The sequence below is a fragment of the Calliphora vicina genome, chromosome 1 (assembly GCF_958450345.1).
Source record: "Calliphora vicina chromosome 1, idCalVici1.1, whole genome shotgun sequence".
Lineage (NCBI taxonomy): Eukaryota > Metazoa > Arthropoda > Insecta > Diptera > Calliphoridae > Calliphora > Calliphora vicina.
The window spans coordinates 161,448,726-161,465,899 of record NC_088780.1 but is presented as its reverse complement, the minus strand read 5'-3'; the positions used below and the strand labels follow the sequence as shown (position 1 = coordinate 161,465,899).

Genomic DNA, 17,174 nt, shown 5'->3' with positions numbered 1-17,174 from the left:
TTTTGTAAAAATCTTACTTTATTTTGATCTTTAAAATGTTATATAAGCTATTACAAGTTTAATTGAAGGTAAATTTTATTATTGTTGATCATATTTATTTATTCGCTTGTCATTAAGCTACGTACACACGGTTGTCAGATTGTCAGGAACATGCTCAGAAAATGGTTAACACAACCATGAGAACTTATGTTGAAACATATGGGTGTTAACAATTTATTGAACATTTTCTGACAATATTGTAAGAATATAACAACCGTGTATACGTAGCTTTAGAAATGTTTGGTGGAAATTAAACAAAAGTTATCAAAACCGTTAGTGGAACACTACAGCGTATGTGTATTATACACAATTGAATTAAATAATAAGTATACGCCAGTGCAAAATATATTAATTTATGATAATAAATCTAGAACTTCTGCACCATTTTCCATGAAATTAAGAAAATTTCACATGAAATTGGAAATTTAAAATTAAAGATTGAGAAAATTCTAAATAAATTTTAGAATTTCAAATTGAAATTGAGTAAATTCCTAATGAACTTGATAATTTCCATTTTAAATTTCGAGAATTCAAAATGAAATTGAGAAATTCGATTTAAAATTGCGAAAATTCCTAATGAAATGGACAATTTCAAATTGAAATTGAGAAAATTCTAAATAAAATTGGGAAACATTATATAAATTAAAATAATTAAAAAAAACTATGGAACAAGAATATAAGGTATACTCATAAGGGCTCTGCTACACATTCAATATATATTGACCGCGATCCAGTATCGCGATATTTACTGAACGTGTAGCATGCAGTATTGATGGACCGCGATCCAAATCGCTGAATGCGTGATCCATTACAATGAAATTTATAAATACCCTAAGAAAATACGTTCTCAATTATACAATACCTGTAACGTCAAACAAAAGAAAATATGAAAAAATCAAAATGAAATGACGAAGAAAAAAATAATTATTTCTAGTTTTATCGAAAATATATTTTTAAATATTTCTTTTTTTATTTTATTTTCTGAAATATATTTGAGCTCATTTCATAATAAACGTGTAAAAAACATTTAATATAGCAACAACAAAATAAACAAGTAAGAGAGCTATATTCGACTGTGCCGAATCTTATATACCCTTCACCAAATTATACTTTCAAATAACATTTTTAAATATTTTAGGTAAACAAAATTTTTTATTTTGAAATTGTTTTTTAATTCATTTTAAAAAAGTTTTTTCACATTTTTTTTGACAAATTTTGAAAAAAAAAATTTTTTGGTGAAAAAAAAATTCGAGTTAAAAAATATTTTTCCCGATTTTGACTCATTGTAGGTCCAACTTAATATAGCCTTATTTACATTGTTGCACTTTGAAATATCTATCATTTGTTTTCCATAGTGTCTATATTAATGACTTAGTAATCAAGATATAGATAAAAAATACGCCAAAAATCGAGGTTTTCCCGAGGTCAGCCATTTGTTGGTCGATTTTGTCGATTTTAAATAACAACCGATCCAGAAGAATTCCCTATATATTGATGTATGAAAGTTATTTGGGGGCTACGGAATGTTGATTTCAACATATAGATGGACAAACGGACATACGGACATACGCACAGACGGACACACGGACATGGTTGTATCGACTTCGCTATCTATAACAATCCAGAATATATATACTATGTGGGATCGCAAATGAAAAATGTAGAAATTACAAACGGAATGGGTATAAAAAGTGAAGATTATATTAATTTTTTGACATTGCAGGGGTAAATATTTAAAAATCTTCCTAGTGTTTCTACCTTGTAATGATTGCATCATGAAAAAAAAAACAATCAATTCTATAAAAAGTATATCATTTTGAAACATAGTCTATAATATGCAATTATGTAGTACTTCGGTCACTACCGAAACGAATGGGTCAAAAGAGTTCTTGATCGATGGGAAGAGTTAGGCAACCAGTTTTTGACCTCGTTTTGGTATGTGACAATGCCCATTATCTACATGTAATTTTCGACAACTCGCCATCAACTTTTTACGATCCCTATTCACCAATGATTAATCCTATTGAAATAATTTGGTGCAAAATCGGTCCTATAAAACTACTGGAGATTACAGTAAAGCTATGCAACATACAACATCGTTACACAAAAGCCCTTTGGGTTTGCAAAATATGTCTGCTGGTCAGTAACTCTACATATTGTCACCTTAAATGCAAACGTACGTACTAGGGTATTCAAATTATTCGATTTTTATCCTGTTCAAATAAAACGAATAATTCGAATAACAGATTTTAACTTGTTCGAATAATTCGATCAAACATTTAAAATAAATCGAATTATTCTAATAATTTAATTTTTTTTAAAAAAATAAAGAATGAAGTTTTGATGAAATTAACAATTCAAGTACTGACAATGTTAAAAAGCATTCGAAAACAAAGCCCATCATTAAATTTTCATCAGACATATTCTGATTAGATTCCCTCCCAAACAATCTACAAAACAATTGACTAGCTAACATTTTAGTTTCCGTTTTGGAGCTGGTTTGACATGATCCTGAATTCAAGTACAATATGAACGTATTAAGAACGTTTTTACGTCCTTCATTAATTCGGGGTTTAAATTGTGTAACTAATTCTTTAGTAAATGAATTATTCATTTTTTCTAAGTTATTTATAACAAATTATATTATACCCGCAAGCTCTATCAACGTTGCCGAATTTTTGCTTAATCAAGTGCACTTAGGGAGTTACACAAATCTGTCAAAATTTTGATGTCATTGTCAGTAAACGTGGCTAATTTAAAGTCAGACAGTGCATGATTGACGCATTTTTAAATACGCAAATAGTTTATTACCATGTTAGACAAAAATGTTCAACGAAGTTTAACATCATGTACAAGACAAACCATCCCATCATGTTTAGACCCTAAAATTTCTGTGCCTTTTATTTTCATTGGTTCTAAATTAAACATTTTGAAAGACTTGTTTTTAGAATAGTAACTTCTTGCAGTAATATTTATATTTTTATAGAAGGAGCTATCGAACCAGTGATCGAAATACTCTCTTCGTCTTTAGTTATTTGTCGAATTTCATAAACAATACAATTTTTGTAAGTCATTAATACTTATTTAAATTCGGAATTATGAAACATTTATGGGCATTTCATGTCAAGTGAACCAACCTTTGAAATCAATGTCTTCCGATCGGAATGAAACTTGCACCAAGGTTAGTTACATGGGATAGTAATGCAGACTTTCAACAACAATATCGGTGGAGAACTCTCTGAGTTAGAGGGGGTTGACATTTTGGTCAAGCAGGTGTTTTTATCATCCATGTAACTTATTACCTATTATAAGTTTCTTCAGTCTTTCCAAAACGGGCACTTTTTTCTCAAAAGAAAGCTTAGATATTTTCATTGAAGAGCTATTTGGTTGCTTAGTGGGATAGCTATCAAAATAAATATTTTGCAACTCAACACATACAATTTTAGACTTTTTTTTGCAAAATCTAATTTTTTTTTCAAAATTGGCCCTTTTTTTTTTCACAAAAGAAAGCTTATGTCCATTCCTTTGAGCTTTTTGGTCACTTAGTGGGGTGCGAGTATCAAAATAAATATTTTGTAACTCAAGACATACAATTTTTGATTTTTTTTTTGCAAAATCGAATTTTTTTTTTCTTGAGTTACAAAATATCCCTATTTATATAGCTTATAGTCACTATATTTTCATGATGCATCGGAAGCATCCTCTTTTGTAAACTTTCGGTATTAATAGAGCCCTTTTGTAACAAATGTTTGGCTTCTTTTGCCACAACTGCATATTGCTTGCCATACCAAGTACTTTTTGGGAAAATTGTCTGCTTTTGGGTCCTAAACTTTTCTACAACATTCCCTCGAGTATCAGCAACATAGAAATATTGACCCGGAAGCTGGAAAAATTTTTCCAGAACAAACGTAATCCATAATGCAGCAGGAATATTTTTTTTTTTATAAAATTTGATTTCAATTTCCGTGCTCTGTCATTGGCCTCTAAATTTTTAGAAGAGTTTCTGGTCAGGAACTTTTTGAGCCTTGTATGTTTTTAAACTTGTATTGGCTTAAACTTTTCGTACCAAATAGTCCGAGTACTGAGCTAACCAGGCTGCTTTCCTACCGGATGTGTGGGGTGCTCTTTTGAAAATGCTTTCTATTTATTGGCTTTAGAAACATCATGTGGATCATTCCATCTACGTGAAACAGGTTTTATATCAACAGACAAGTTTCTACGATACTTTTTAATATCATTGGAATCAGTTTGACGCAGACCTTTTTTTTAGGACTAAGTTGGGTTTTGTAGAAAATATTTAATAATTTTATAACGTACATACTTTTTTTCTCGTCACTCATTTTAATCAGATTAACAAAAATTGACTTACATACTTTTCAATGGTAACTTGATAAAGAAAAAATCAAATATTTAACTTGGGTTAAAAGTTTTAAGGAAAAACGTGTGTTAAGGTTTTTTCGATCTCAATTAGCTCTAAAAAGAAGGACAAAATAATTTTTTATATCGCTTGTTGCGCTATTTTCGTGAAGCTGGGCTTGTCACTACCAGATTGATTTTATTAAATGTTTTTTATTCGATTTAACTTAAACATTTATATTCTTTACATTTTTGCTCTACACTGTTTCCGTTTGCATATAAACTCTCATCCTTTTCCTATTTCCTGTGACTATGAGTATGTGTCTCTGTGTGTAAGTGTAAGTGCCTATAGAGGAGTGAGTAAGTGTATTGTAATGTATAAATGTGACCACATGTGTGACCAAAATTGCTTTTGAGACAATCAAGCCTGCAAACAGAGAAAGAAAAAAAAACACAAACCAAAAAGAAATGAGAACAAAAATAAGAAAACGAGAAGAAACATTTAGCTCAGGTCAGTTGTTCACCAAAAAGAACAAAAAAAAATTAAAGTAGAACTAAAATTGGATGCATATTGTTTATGTCTCTTTGTGTTTGAACTCATACTATTGTACATAACAATTCGTGTATGGATTTAAACAAGTGTGTTAGTAGTGGTCAACAATTTGTAATTTCCATTTCCTTTGTTAGTTAAAAGAGAAAAAAAAAATCTAAAAACATAGAATTGAAACACAAGACATGGAATGGAATGGCAGCAGCATTATTTATGAGGAGCATAAACATTTTATGAGAATTTCAACTATAAATTACTGTGTAAAACATTTTTAGGCAAGTGCCAGCAAAAATTATTGTTTTGAACTAAACTGATTTGATTTGACTTGGCTTAATCTTAGTGAACACTTTCTTGCTACCAGAGAATAAATTTTGTTGAGTCAGCAGTTTGCTACGAGCAAAGCAAGAAAATCATAATTTCTATGATATAAAACATGGCAAAAAATAGACAATTTATTAATAGTTGGGAGTAGTAAAAAGATAGTTGAAGTTCGGTTGTTTTTGTTTTAGATTTATAGTACATTTAAAATTCGTTTTGACCAGCTTCTGCTATTTTTTTTTTTTTGAAATCCTATATGACCAACAATCAACACCTATATTTATGCTACAGCTCTTTATGGCTGTCATTAACTAAACCATAAAAAAAGAAAACCTAAAATTGTAATATAGTTTAACAGCTGTGACAATTTAGTCAGTCAACTTACTCTATTACTTACCTCACGTTTAAATGTTTCCATTACACAATATTCTTTATTTATTCCAAAATCCTTTTTTTGTAGATTTCCTTCACTTTGTTGTTGTTGCTGTTGTTTTGTTGTTGTTGTTTTTGTTTTTGTCACTGTTAGATCCTTTAAGTGCTGATTCAAAACATTTGAATATTTTTCACACCATAAATGTTTATACGCTTCGAATTGCAGGGCATATAATTTAGCAGCATTTAACGTTTCGTTGACAATTTTTCTTATGCCAGCATTCAGTTGTTTTATTTCAAAGTCTTGTGGCAAAAAGAAAAAATTAAAGGATGCAGAATGAGAGGAGAAACGATGAGAGATTAAAAAAATGTTAATGTGAAAAAGACTAAGTAGACATGTACAATGTACATAAGTAGTGGGAACTTAATCTGAAAGTTGTTCAAAAGTATTTAACTTGGCTTGTGCTTAAGTGAACAAACAAATTGCATTTATTGTTTTAAAGAAGTTGTTTTCGGTGGCAGAAGAGGTATTCGGGTTTTATAAACAGAGCTGTAGTTAATATGAGGAAGAGGAAGTAGAACAGCGTAAAAGCTGTTCCATCCATGGAGTACATTCGATATTGTGTTGAGGATGAATGCACAATCCAAAATTATATTGAAAAAATATATATTTAAACATGGCTCCGTTCAAATATTTTAATATTTATATAAGTATAAAGTGTGGCGAGGGTCCCACAAAATTTTTTTTTATACCCAGCTTCAAAAAAGATGGGGGGTATATTGATTTTATCATTCTGTTTGTAACGTATCGTATTATCAGACATAGAAACAAAAATTATATGTGGGATTTCATGTCAAGTGAATCAACTTTTGAAATCGATGTCTTCCGATCGGAAATTTGCACCAAGGTTAGTTCTATTGGATAGAAATTCAGATAAAATTTTCGGGAAAAAATATTTTTTTCCGAAATCAAACACTTTTTCGACTTTTTTTTAAATTATTTAAATTTTTTAAATTAAATTAATTTTTTTTGCTCAAATGAATGCTTAGATATTTTCCTTGAAGACATATTTGATCGTTTAGTGGGATGCGAGTGGGATATCTATCAAAATAAATTTTTTGTAACTCAAAACATAAAATTTTTAATTTTTTTGTTTTGCAAAATCTAACTTTTTTCCAAAACGGGCCCTTTTTTTAATTTTTTTTTGCTCAAAAGAAAGCTTATGTTCATTCCTTTAATAGGTTTTTGTTTGCGAGTGGGATATCTATCAAAATAAATATTTTGTAACTCTGGGTCCTCGTAAGATTCTAAGACAATCTAGTTATGTCCGTCGGTCTGTCTGTTTAAAGCAAGATATGGCTCAAACGAAAGTAGCTAGCTGACTGAAATTTTGCAGAAATACTCTCTGTAGCGGTCCATGATTTCATCTACCCCCTATACATATGCCACCCCGGAATATTGTTTGAGCAGTCATAAATATGTTGAGATTTAGTTTGGCCATGGAAAACATGCAAACCAAATCGATCGATTTCGCAAAATTGATTTTTTTATCAACATTATTCGTTTTGTCCCGAGAAGCTTTTTTGGAAAATATTTTGGTTTCTGAACTGTTTTTATAAGTTTGTAATTTCTATATTTTTCATTTGCGACACGGCGCTACGAAAAAAGTCCCCAATGAACAAAATCCCCAAACCACAAAGGAATTAAAACCCCAAAATTGGGTGCTTAATTCATTATGAATTAAAACCCAAAAGTTCTAAATGAAATAAAATCCCAACCGAAGGAACTAAACCCCCAACCAAAATGAAAAAACCTTCTGCATTGCCGCAAAGGTTCTCTTCTGTGGGGTGTATCAAAAACCGGCTTCGCCCAGAATGCGCAATGAAAAAACTTTTCTGAGCTAAGCCAATTTTTGATACACCCCAGAGGAGGAAACCTTTGCGTCCGGCCGAAGGCTATCAATGAAAAACAACTTTTCTGAGCGAAGCCAATTTTTGATACACCCCAGAGTAATTTCATTATGAATTAAATCCCCAATTTTAGAGATGAAATAAATCCCCAACAAATTGACTAAGTCCCTAAATTTCGTTGTTGTTTTTTTCTATATAAAATTTTGGGGGCCTTAATTCATTTGCGGTTTGGGGACTTTATTCATTGGTGACTTAGTTCGTAGCGCCTTTCAACACCACAAAGTATATATATTCTGGATCGTTATAAATAGGGAAGTGGATATAACCATGTCTTACAGTAGCCCCCAAATAACTTACAAACATGATTCATATGTACATCAATATATCGGGAATTCTCCCGGCTCGGTTGCTATTTAAAATCGAGACAATCCGCTCACAAATGGCTGAGATATACGGAAACTAAGACAACATCGACTGTTGATATAGAATAATATATATTTCAAAGAGCTTTTTTTTTTCAACAAAAATTTTTTTTTCAAATGTAAATTTAATTTTTTTTAAATTAAATACAATTTGAAAAAAAATTAAAAAAAAAATTCTTTTGTTTCAATTTTTTTTCCAAATAAATTAAAAAAATATTTTTTTTTAAATTAAAAAAAAATTCAAAAAGAAATTTTTAAAAAAAAATTGCTATACAATTTCTTCGCTAATAAATTAACAAAAATTTGAATTTTTTTTTTAAATTTTGTAAACCCAAAAATATTTAAAAGTTTTATTTTAAAGCATAATTTGGTGATTGTTATATAAGATTCGGCACAGCCGAATTTATTTTTCTACAAAAATAAATTGAGCATTTTGATGGTTTTGGTGTAAAAAAGATTCCTTAAAAATGATTTAAAATAAAAATTTAAATAAGTTTTTATATTTATTAAATTTCAAAATTCAAATTTCATGATGTTGAGACTTTTCGTAAAGAAAAATTAAAATTCAAATTTGTGACAAAGTCGAAACGTTTAAGATTTTTAAATCAATTGTTTAATACTCTTTGCTATTGTCTTTATTTAAATACCGAAATTCTTAAATTTACTCTACTCTACGCTTTCCGGATTTGGATGCTTGTAACTATTTATGGGGACCAGGTGACGCTTTTCTATATTTTATGTAGAATTCGATAAGAAATATAACTGAAATTTTTAAAAAATAAAGTTCGCCAAAAATTATAAAAAATGGTAAAAAAAAGTCCGTGCCTTTTTGAATGAAATAAAGGATTTTGGATAAAAAGTTATATTATTTTTCAGCATAGTCTCCTTTAGGCTCTATGCACTTTGTCCAACGTTTCTCACATTTTTTTTTATCCCTTCCGAAAAATAATAGTCATCTAAATAATTATTTGTTTGTGAGAGGATTTCCTCGTTGGAGTCAAATCTGTATCCGCCGAGATATTTCTTCAGGTTTGGAAACAAGAAATAGTCACTCGTTGTTAAAACCGTAAAATTTCCTCGTTGGAGTCAAATCTGTATCCGCCGAGATATTTCTTCAGGTTTGGAAACAAGAAATAGTCACTCGTTGTTAAAACCGTAAAATAAGGTGGAAGAGAGAGTATTTCGTAGCCTAATTCATGGATTTTTGCCATGGAAACTGCACATGTGTACCAGATTGTGATCAAACACAGAAAGCTTTCTCATATCAATGTGATCATTCAAAATTGAAACGGCCGATCAGTGGTTTCAATTTTGTGATCGGCCAACATCATATCGTGAATTCGTGAATATCGTGGTTCGGGTGTAGAGACCTGAACTGGGCGAAAAGAAGCTTCTGCATCTTACGTGCTTGCATGGGCACAAACAAAATTTAGTAAACCACGGTTATACCATTGAATTTCCAATTTCTCCTCAAGTCACGAGGTAGTCTGCTATCAATGGCTGCATAGTGGGGCAGAATCAAAATTTTTTGGGAATAAATCTGGCATTTCTAAACGGCTCATCCAATCAGGATAAAATTTAACATAGCTGTAGCCAAGGAGTATTCGAGTTTAAGTTATTAAAATGGGTCCTACAAATGATCCAGGGGCAGCGCTATGGCGGCTCAAAATAGGGTACCTTCGACATGTAAAATTTTAAATATCCGAGTAATAGGCCTTGGTCGAATGGACCGAATGGTCTCGATTTGAGATTCTAAAACTAAAATTTGTATCAAAATTTGAATAGTATTGCAAATATTAGGAACAATTTGTTCCACATTTATTCCGAGCTATATTATTTTGTTTAGATAAGTTACAAAAAAATGTTCAAGTCAATATCTCAATTAGATTCAAAAATATTTCACTTTTTCATACTAATTTTTTTTTTATAAATTTCCTTAATGTGACTTGTATTTAGAGATGGCAAACGGGGAATCCCGTTCCCGAAAATCGTGGGGTTTTCGAGATTGCTTAAATCCCGTTTTTCATAAATAAATAGGGGAAATTGTCATTTTTGTGTGCCTTTTTCATGCATTTTAACATTCTACATGCCCGAATATCGCAAAGTGATGTTCATCAAAGTTGTTGAGCGCAACTCCTGCTACAACATAGTTAAAAAGGAAAGCGGTTGGTTTTCCTAGAGTGGGGCTCTGGAAAATCAATTATTCATTCAATTTAAATCCTCATCATACGAAATTGATTTTATCTCAGATGAGGAGCTCGAACAAAATGAAAATATTTCGATTGCTAAAAGGCTAAAAGATATTATTAATAATCGTAAAAAACCCAAATAACAATAAAGAAACCAAGTTATAATGTAGATTTGCAACTTGCAAAAGAAATAGATCACTTTATTTCTGAAGTAACAAGAAGAAAATACTTGCAGATTTCTTGTAAGTATTTGCAAACGGTTTTGCCAATATGAAGGATGTTTTTCGGCAGCAGCATATGTCGAAAACAAAATTCGTTCCAGAATGGCAAACGAAAACATAGATTAACAAGTAAGAAAGTATGGTCGGTCAAGCCCGACCATATAATACCCTACACTAAGTAAAAGAGCAAAAACAATTTTTCTTTTAAAATTTCATTAATTTATATTTTTGAGTGATTTTCGGAAGTGGGCCTTATATGGGGGCTATGAACAATTATGGACCGATCACCATGAAATTAGGTCGTGTGATTTATGTCTATATTAAAGTTAACTATGTTGAATTTTGTGTGTTTACCAACATTTTTAAGCGATTTATGCACGTTAAAGTGATTTTCGGAAGCGGGTCTATATGGGAGCTATGACTAATTATGGACCGATCGTAACAAAATTTGGTGACATGAATTTTGTGTATATAAAACTTATTTGGAGCGGAATTTGTGGAGATACATGTATAAATTAAACATTTATGACCGATAAAGTCCAATTTCGGGAGGACATTTGTATGGGGGCTAGGTGAAATAATGGACCGATTTCAGCCAGTTTCAATAGGCTTGGTCCTTGAGCCGAAAAAATAATATCTATCAAATTTCATCGAAATATCTTCAAAATTGCGACCTGTACTCTGCGCACAAGGTTTACATGGACAGCCAGCCAGCCAGCCAGCCGACCAGACGGACGGACGGACATCGCTTAATCTACTCAGAAAGTGATTCTAAGTCGATCGGTATACTTTAAGGTGGGTGTTAGACTAATATTTTTGGGCGTTATAAACATCTGCACAAACGCATATGGTGGTGTAGGGTATAAAAAGTATGCTTTTTAGTGTCTAATAAAAATTAATTGCTAAATAAAAAATTTACTTTCAATTGTAAAGACATAATGTTTCTTTCTTATAATTTTCGGGATTTTAGGGATCCCGGGGTTTCGGGATTTCGGGATTCTTTACCAAATACCGATTCCCTGGATATTCAAAACTCAGTCCCGATTAGCATCTCTACTTGTGTTGAATAAAATTAAGAAAATTTGTACAAATTTTTGGTATGAAAAAGTGAAATATTTTTGAAGGACTGAGATTCGGATGAGCCGTTTAGAAATTTCCAAAAATTTTGATTCTGCTCCACTTTGGGCTGTCAAACTTAAACTAAATGATGCAGCTTTTTCAAATTTTGACAGCAGTCAACTGACAGTTGGGGCAGGGGCAGTGTTGTCGGGAAATTCAAAAAGTCGGTGACTTATTGACATTGGGGTAAACACTTAATTTTTGGTGATTTTTTGTTGCCTCATTTATGCCTCAGCTCTCACTGTGTAAAATTTGATTACGTAAACTGCAATCGTATAGGATCTACCGGATTATTACCAAAATAAAATGTTTCTATTGATATACAGATTAATGCTTGTAGGCGTATGAGTTATTTTTCAATATAATTATATGTTAAGTATACGCTTTGTCTGCATAAATAATAGCATTAAATCTAAATTTAGAAATAAAACAGAAAAATATTCTATTAAGCAAAAAACAAAACAACATTAAAATGTTAAATAATTTGCTTACATTTTTGAATATTAATATGTAGGTAGCATTTCTTGGTTATGAAAAACAACTCATTTATAGTAATCTCTCCTAAAAAGTGTTTATTGTACATTGTCCGACAGAGTCTACAACATTTTAATTTTCTATTTCTGTTTTCTAACATATTTCTTTTGTGTGTTTAATCCAATTAACGTCACAATTGTAAGACATAAAATCAAACTGTATTTTGTAAAAGTATTCTAATTGAAACCACTTTTTGGAAACCTGCAAAAAAGCTCAAATACACTATGTTGGAAAAAAAACATACGCCATTGATTTTGCCACAAAAAACTAGCAAACGTAAAAGAAATGAACAGAAAAATAAATTTAATAAAGCTAGCTTTACACTAAATGAAATCTCATGTGACTTATTGAAAGTAGCTGCTCATGAGCTTATTTAGAAAAGATGTTTAGTTGTATAAGAAAAATAAATTTAATAAATAAAATCGATTTTTTATTCTTTAACTAACTTTAAAATGTTTTTTGGTGATAACTCAGATGTTGTGTAAAAGTAGCTTGAGAAATCCTAAAAGAAATAATACCTTTTGCGGTTGCAGTAGTAAACTTTTTATTTGTCATAGCTGTAGTAGTATCTGTTTTACCATCTACCTGGCTTTCAACAATGTCTTCATGCTCTCTGCCTTTATTTGGCTGCAGCGGCGGCTGCTGCTGCTGCAGTTTTTCATTTACATTGCTGTAGTCATGAATTAGTTTAGTTTCAGTTGTTTGCTCCGCATAAATATCGCACCATTCATCATCTGACGACAGTGTTGTGCTGTTGTCACGAAATATACGTGGCATACAGTTGCAGGCCCTGCTGATATCTAGCAAAAGTTGTTCCACAATTTGTTGAAAATTGTTTTCTACATTTGACTCGAATGTTGGCTGAAAGCGTATTTGCATGCCCACCAATTCCAATTTCACCTCAAACAGAGGAGGTTTTACCATATTAGTATTGGGTGTGCACTCCCTGCGGCTTGCTTTTGCCGAGCAAGTGGAGGAGGGGGAGGAGGAAAGTGGGCGCCTTGTTAATTTACTTGTTGGGGTTTGTAGTAACAGTAGTGTAGGTGCAAGTTGTAATTCATGCTGCTGTTCGTGTAAATATTGTTGTTGGCTTTGGCTGCTTTTAAGTAGTTGGGGTAGAAAGTGTTTGGCGTTTGTTGTGGTTCCTTTAGATGTTGATGATGATGACGATGTGTATGACTCTTCTCTATTAAGTGTTGCTGCCGTTGTTTTCGTTAATGTTTCCATTGATTTCATGTTTTTGAAGGGGTAGTAAAATGTCCTGGTTTTAGTTTCCGTTACTGTTGCTAAAGCCAACTTTGCTGTTGACGTTGTTGCGTTTTCTATAGCTGTTACTGTTGCTGATTTCACTGTCGTTGTCGTTGTTGCGGTTGTAGACATTTCATTGTACAAATACTCTAAGCTGCAGCCGTGTGTGACGAGCCGTATGAACGTTGTGTACATTAAGTTGAATTAAGTTGAATTTTGGAGTGCATGTTGCATGCAATTGCAAAAATACCACAAAATGTTACTGCTGTGTGTTTGCTGTTTGTTTTTGTTATTCGTTCGTTCGTTTGTTCGTCTTCATGTTTCTTTTGTATTCATTTCAAAATGTTGTTGACGACTACAATGACAATGACTCTCTACATGACGATGCGAATGAGTATGAAAATGACTGCAACTACAACTATAATGTAATGATGATAATAATGTTGGTGCTGCTGATAATGATGATGTTGTTGTAGGTATCATTTCTAGCAATTCGCCTGTCATCGTTTGCCGGTTAAATGAGGTGCATTGATACTTAAATTTATTGCTTTGCATTTTGTGCAAGGGTGAAACTGTATAGAATTTCTTTGTTTTTTTTTTTTTTTTGGGGAAAAATAAACTTGAGTTTTTGTTGTCTTCATTTGCAATAATGTTTCACACAAAATATCTTTATAATTGAAATGGAAACTTTGATTTAACTTAGATTACGAATTGGAGATGGGTAAAGGATTTTGAAATAATTGTTTCTTTTTTAAGGAAACATTTTTAATTTGTTTAATGTAAATTTTGAGCAGAATAACAATCTGTATTGAAAAGTAATACATTTTAAACTTTTTTAAAAATGTAGTATTTCTAATACTATTTTTAAAATTGTTGAAACTAATATTTTAAAAATCAGCTCTCCGTGTTTAATATATTGCGATACAAATTTTGCATATTTATCCCTTTTTTGTTAAAAAGTACTAAATAATTTACTACTAATTGGAAAATTATTATAGAAATTTGTATTTTTTTTTAACGTAAATGTTGAAGACAATAGTAATCTGCATTGAAAAGTAATAAATTCAAAACTTTTTTAAAAAAGTAGTATTTCTACTACTATTTTTAAAACGGCTGAAATTAATATTTTTGAAATCAGGTGGTCGTGTTTAGTATGCTGTTATAAAAATTTCGCATATTTTGCCGTCTCTTGTTAAAAAGTAGTAAATAATTTACAACTAATTGAAAAATTAATATACAAATTTGTATTTTTTTAACGAAAATTTTGTGCGGAATAATAATCTGCATTGAAAAATAATAGAAATGCAACTATTTTAAAAAAGTAGTATTTCTACTACTATTTTTAAAACGGCTGAAATTAATATTTTAAAAATCAGGTGGTCGTGTTTACTATATTGTTATAAAATGCTATCATATTTTGCCATTTTTTGTTAAAAAGTAGTAAATATTTACTACTAATTGGAAAATTGATATACTAATTTGTATTTTTTGTAACGTGAATATTGAACACAATAATAATCTGCATTGAAAAGTAATACATTTTAAACTTTTTTAAAAATGTAGTATTTCTACTACTATTTTGAAAACGACTAAAATTAATATTTTTAAAATCAGGTAGTCGTGTTTACTATATGGTTATAAAATGTTATCATATTTTGCCGTTTTTTGGTAAAAAGTAGTAAATATCTACTACTAATTGGAAAATTAGTATGCGAATTTTTATTTTTTGTAACGTGAATATTGAACACAATAATAATCTGCATTGAAAAGTAATAAATTTTAAACTTTTTTAAAAAAGTAGTATTTCTACTACTATTTTTAAAATTGTTGAAATTGATATTTTAAAAATCAGGTGGTCGTGTTTACTATATTGTTATAAAATATTTGTATATTTAACCCTTTTTTGTTAGAAAGTAGTAAATAATTTACTACTAATTGGAAAATTAATATACGAATTTTTATTTTTTTCAACGTAAATGTTGAAGACAATAATAATCTGCATTGAAAATTAATAAATTTTAAACTTTTTTAAAAAAGTAGTATTTCTACTACTATTTTTAAAATGGTTGAAATTAGTATTTTAAAAATCAGGTGGTCGTGTTTACTATATTGTAATACAAATTTTGCATATTTTAATCTTTTCTGTATAGTAGTAGACAATTTAGAATTTACTAGAAAATTAATATACACATTTATATTTTTTTAACGTGAAATTGTTGAAATAACGAAATGCATAAGTAAAGTAATAAATTACAAACTTTTTACTATTATTTTTAAAACTGCTGAAATTTAATTTTCAGTTAATCTTCCTTAATAAAAAGTAATATAAATTATGCATAGTTTAGCACCTTTTGTAAAAAAGTAGTATCAAATTAACCACCTATTGAAAAATTAATTTAAACAATTTTATTTTCCTAATGTAAATTTTGAGTAGAATTATAAACTGCATTGAGATGTAATAAATTTTAAACTTTTTAAAAATAGTAGTAGAAATACTACTTTTTACTACTAATTTTAAAATGGTTGAAATTTACATTTTTAAATTCAGCTGATTGTTGTTAATATATTGTAACAAAAGTTTTGCATATTTTACTACTTTTTGTAAAAAAGTACTACATAATTTAGTACCTTTTTAAGAAATTTTTATAAAATTTGTTATCAAATTTCATCCCATACTTGTTAGTTTTTTAACAACCATCCCTTAAAGTGATAAATACTTAGACAGGAGGAAAAGCAATGAATTTTAGAAAATATTGCAAACTTTCGCCTAACGTCTCAATTGTATCTGTGAACTGAGCGCCTGAAATAAAAATGCCACCCACTCACTGCTCAACTTCCTTTGACATCCTTTGTTAGCTTGCCATTGTTGATACAATTGTTTGATTAGTTTTGTTCAGACACGAATAGTTAAATCAAAATATGACATGTTCGTGCATGCAACAACATATTTTCTTTAATGTTTTATATACTTTATTTAAGTGGAGGCGTTAAAAAGTAAATGGCGTTGGTTTTTCTTACTTTCAAAGTACAAAATAAATATTTAAATAATTGGAGTGTGATAATTTTTGGAAATTTTAACAAAATAAATTAATTTACATTAAATAAAGCTGACATAGAGTAGGCAGGGGGTGGCTAGTGTCAATGAATGAGCAACAGTTTATTGTTAAAATTAAAGCAAACATGACATTAGCATGTTAAATATGTTTTTTTTTTTTAAATGACTTTCATGAAATGTTTCTTTAGTTTTTTGTTGACCATGATGGTAATAAATGATTTAATAAATTATTTAAAATATTTGCTGTAACCTGATTTTCATGGCATTCTTTACTTCTTGATAAATTAAGTCATCAATGGATTTTAAATATAATAGGTATTTGCTGCGCTGTTGTTCGGGAAATGAGCGTAGAAACTAAAGGCAAATTTAAAAAGGAATTTGTTTAATTACTTAATAAATTATTTAAACAGACTAATTTCGGTTTTTTTAATTTCTTAATTTAATTTAACATATTATTTGTTACTATTTACCTCCAGTATACTGTTATCTTGTATATCTTTCTTTTGTTTTGTATAATTGAAAAATAAATAGAAATTTTCTATCAACAAACGATTAAGCAATAACTTAGTTTCTTCACATTGCAAAACACGAGTCCTTAGGCGTTCTTCCTGGTGTCTCAACTCTAGCAAGTTTTTGCCATAAAGACTGCGCTGATGCAAGGGTTCACGGCTCCAGCGTCTTAGACTATCGAGTATAGTTTGTATATTGTTACGTGTGTCTTGCAGGCGTGAGTGTAATGACTGAGTCTTTTCATAGATGTCATCGACAAGTTCGGCATCTAGGTGAAAGTTAGGAATTAATATGATAATGATAAAAATATAGCAAAAATAAAATAAATTT

The 17,174-nt window shown here is 30.1% G+C and overlaps 1 protein-coding gene across 1 annotated transcript in view; it reads right to left on the bottom strand.

Moving 5' to 3' along the window:
- LOC135953842 (dynein beta chain, ciliary) overlaps nt 1-17,174 on the bottom strand; it is a 148,583-nt gene that overhangs the window by 81,093 nt on the left and 50,316 nt on the right. Inside the window, exons 11-14 of the mRNA XM_065503858.1 lie at nt 16,805-17,112; nt 16,585-16,688; nt 12,550-13,433; nt 5,661-5,938 (exon numbers count right to left, since the gene is read on the bottom strand). Coding sequence (XP_065359930.1) covers nt 5,661-5,938; nt 12,550-13,433; nt 16,585-16,688; nt 16,805-17,112 — 1,574 coding nt within the window. The remainder of the gene's footprint in view (nt 1-5,660; nt 5,939-12,549; nt 13,434-16,584; nt 16,689-16,804; nt 17,113-17,174) is intronic.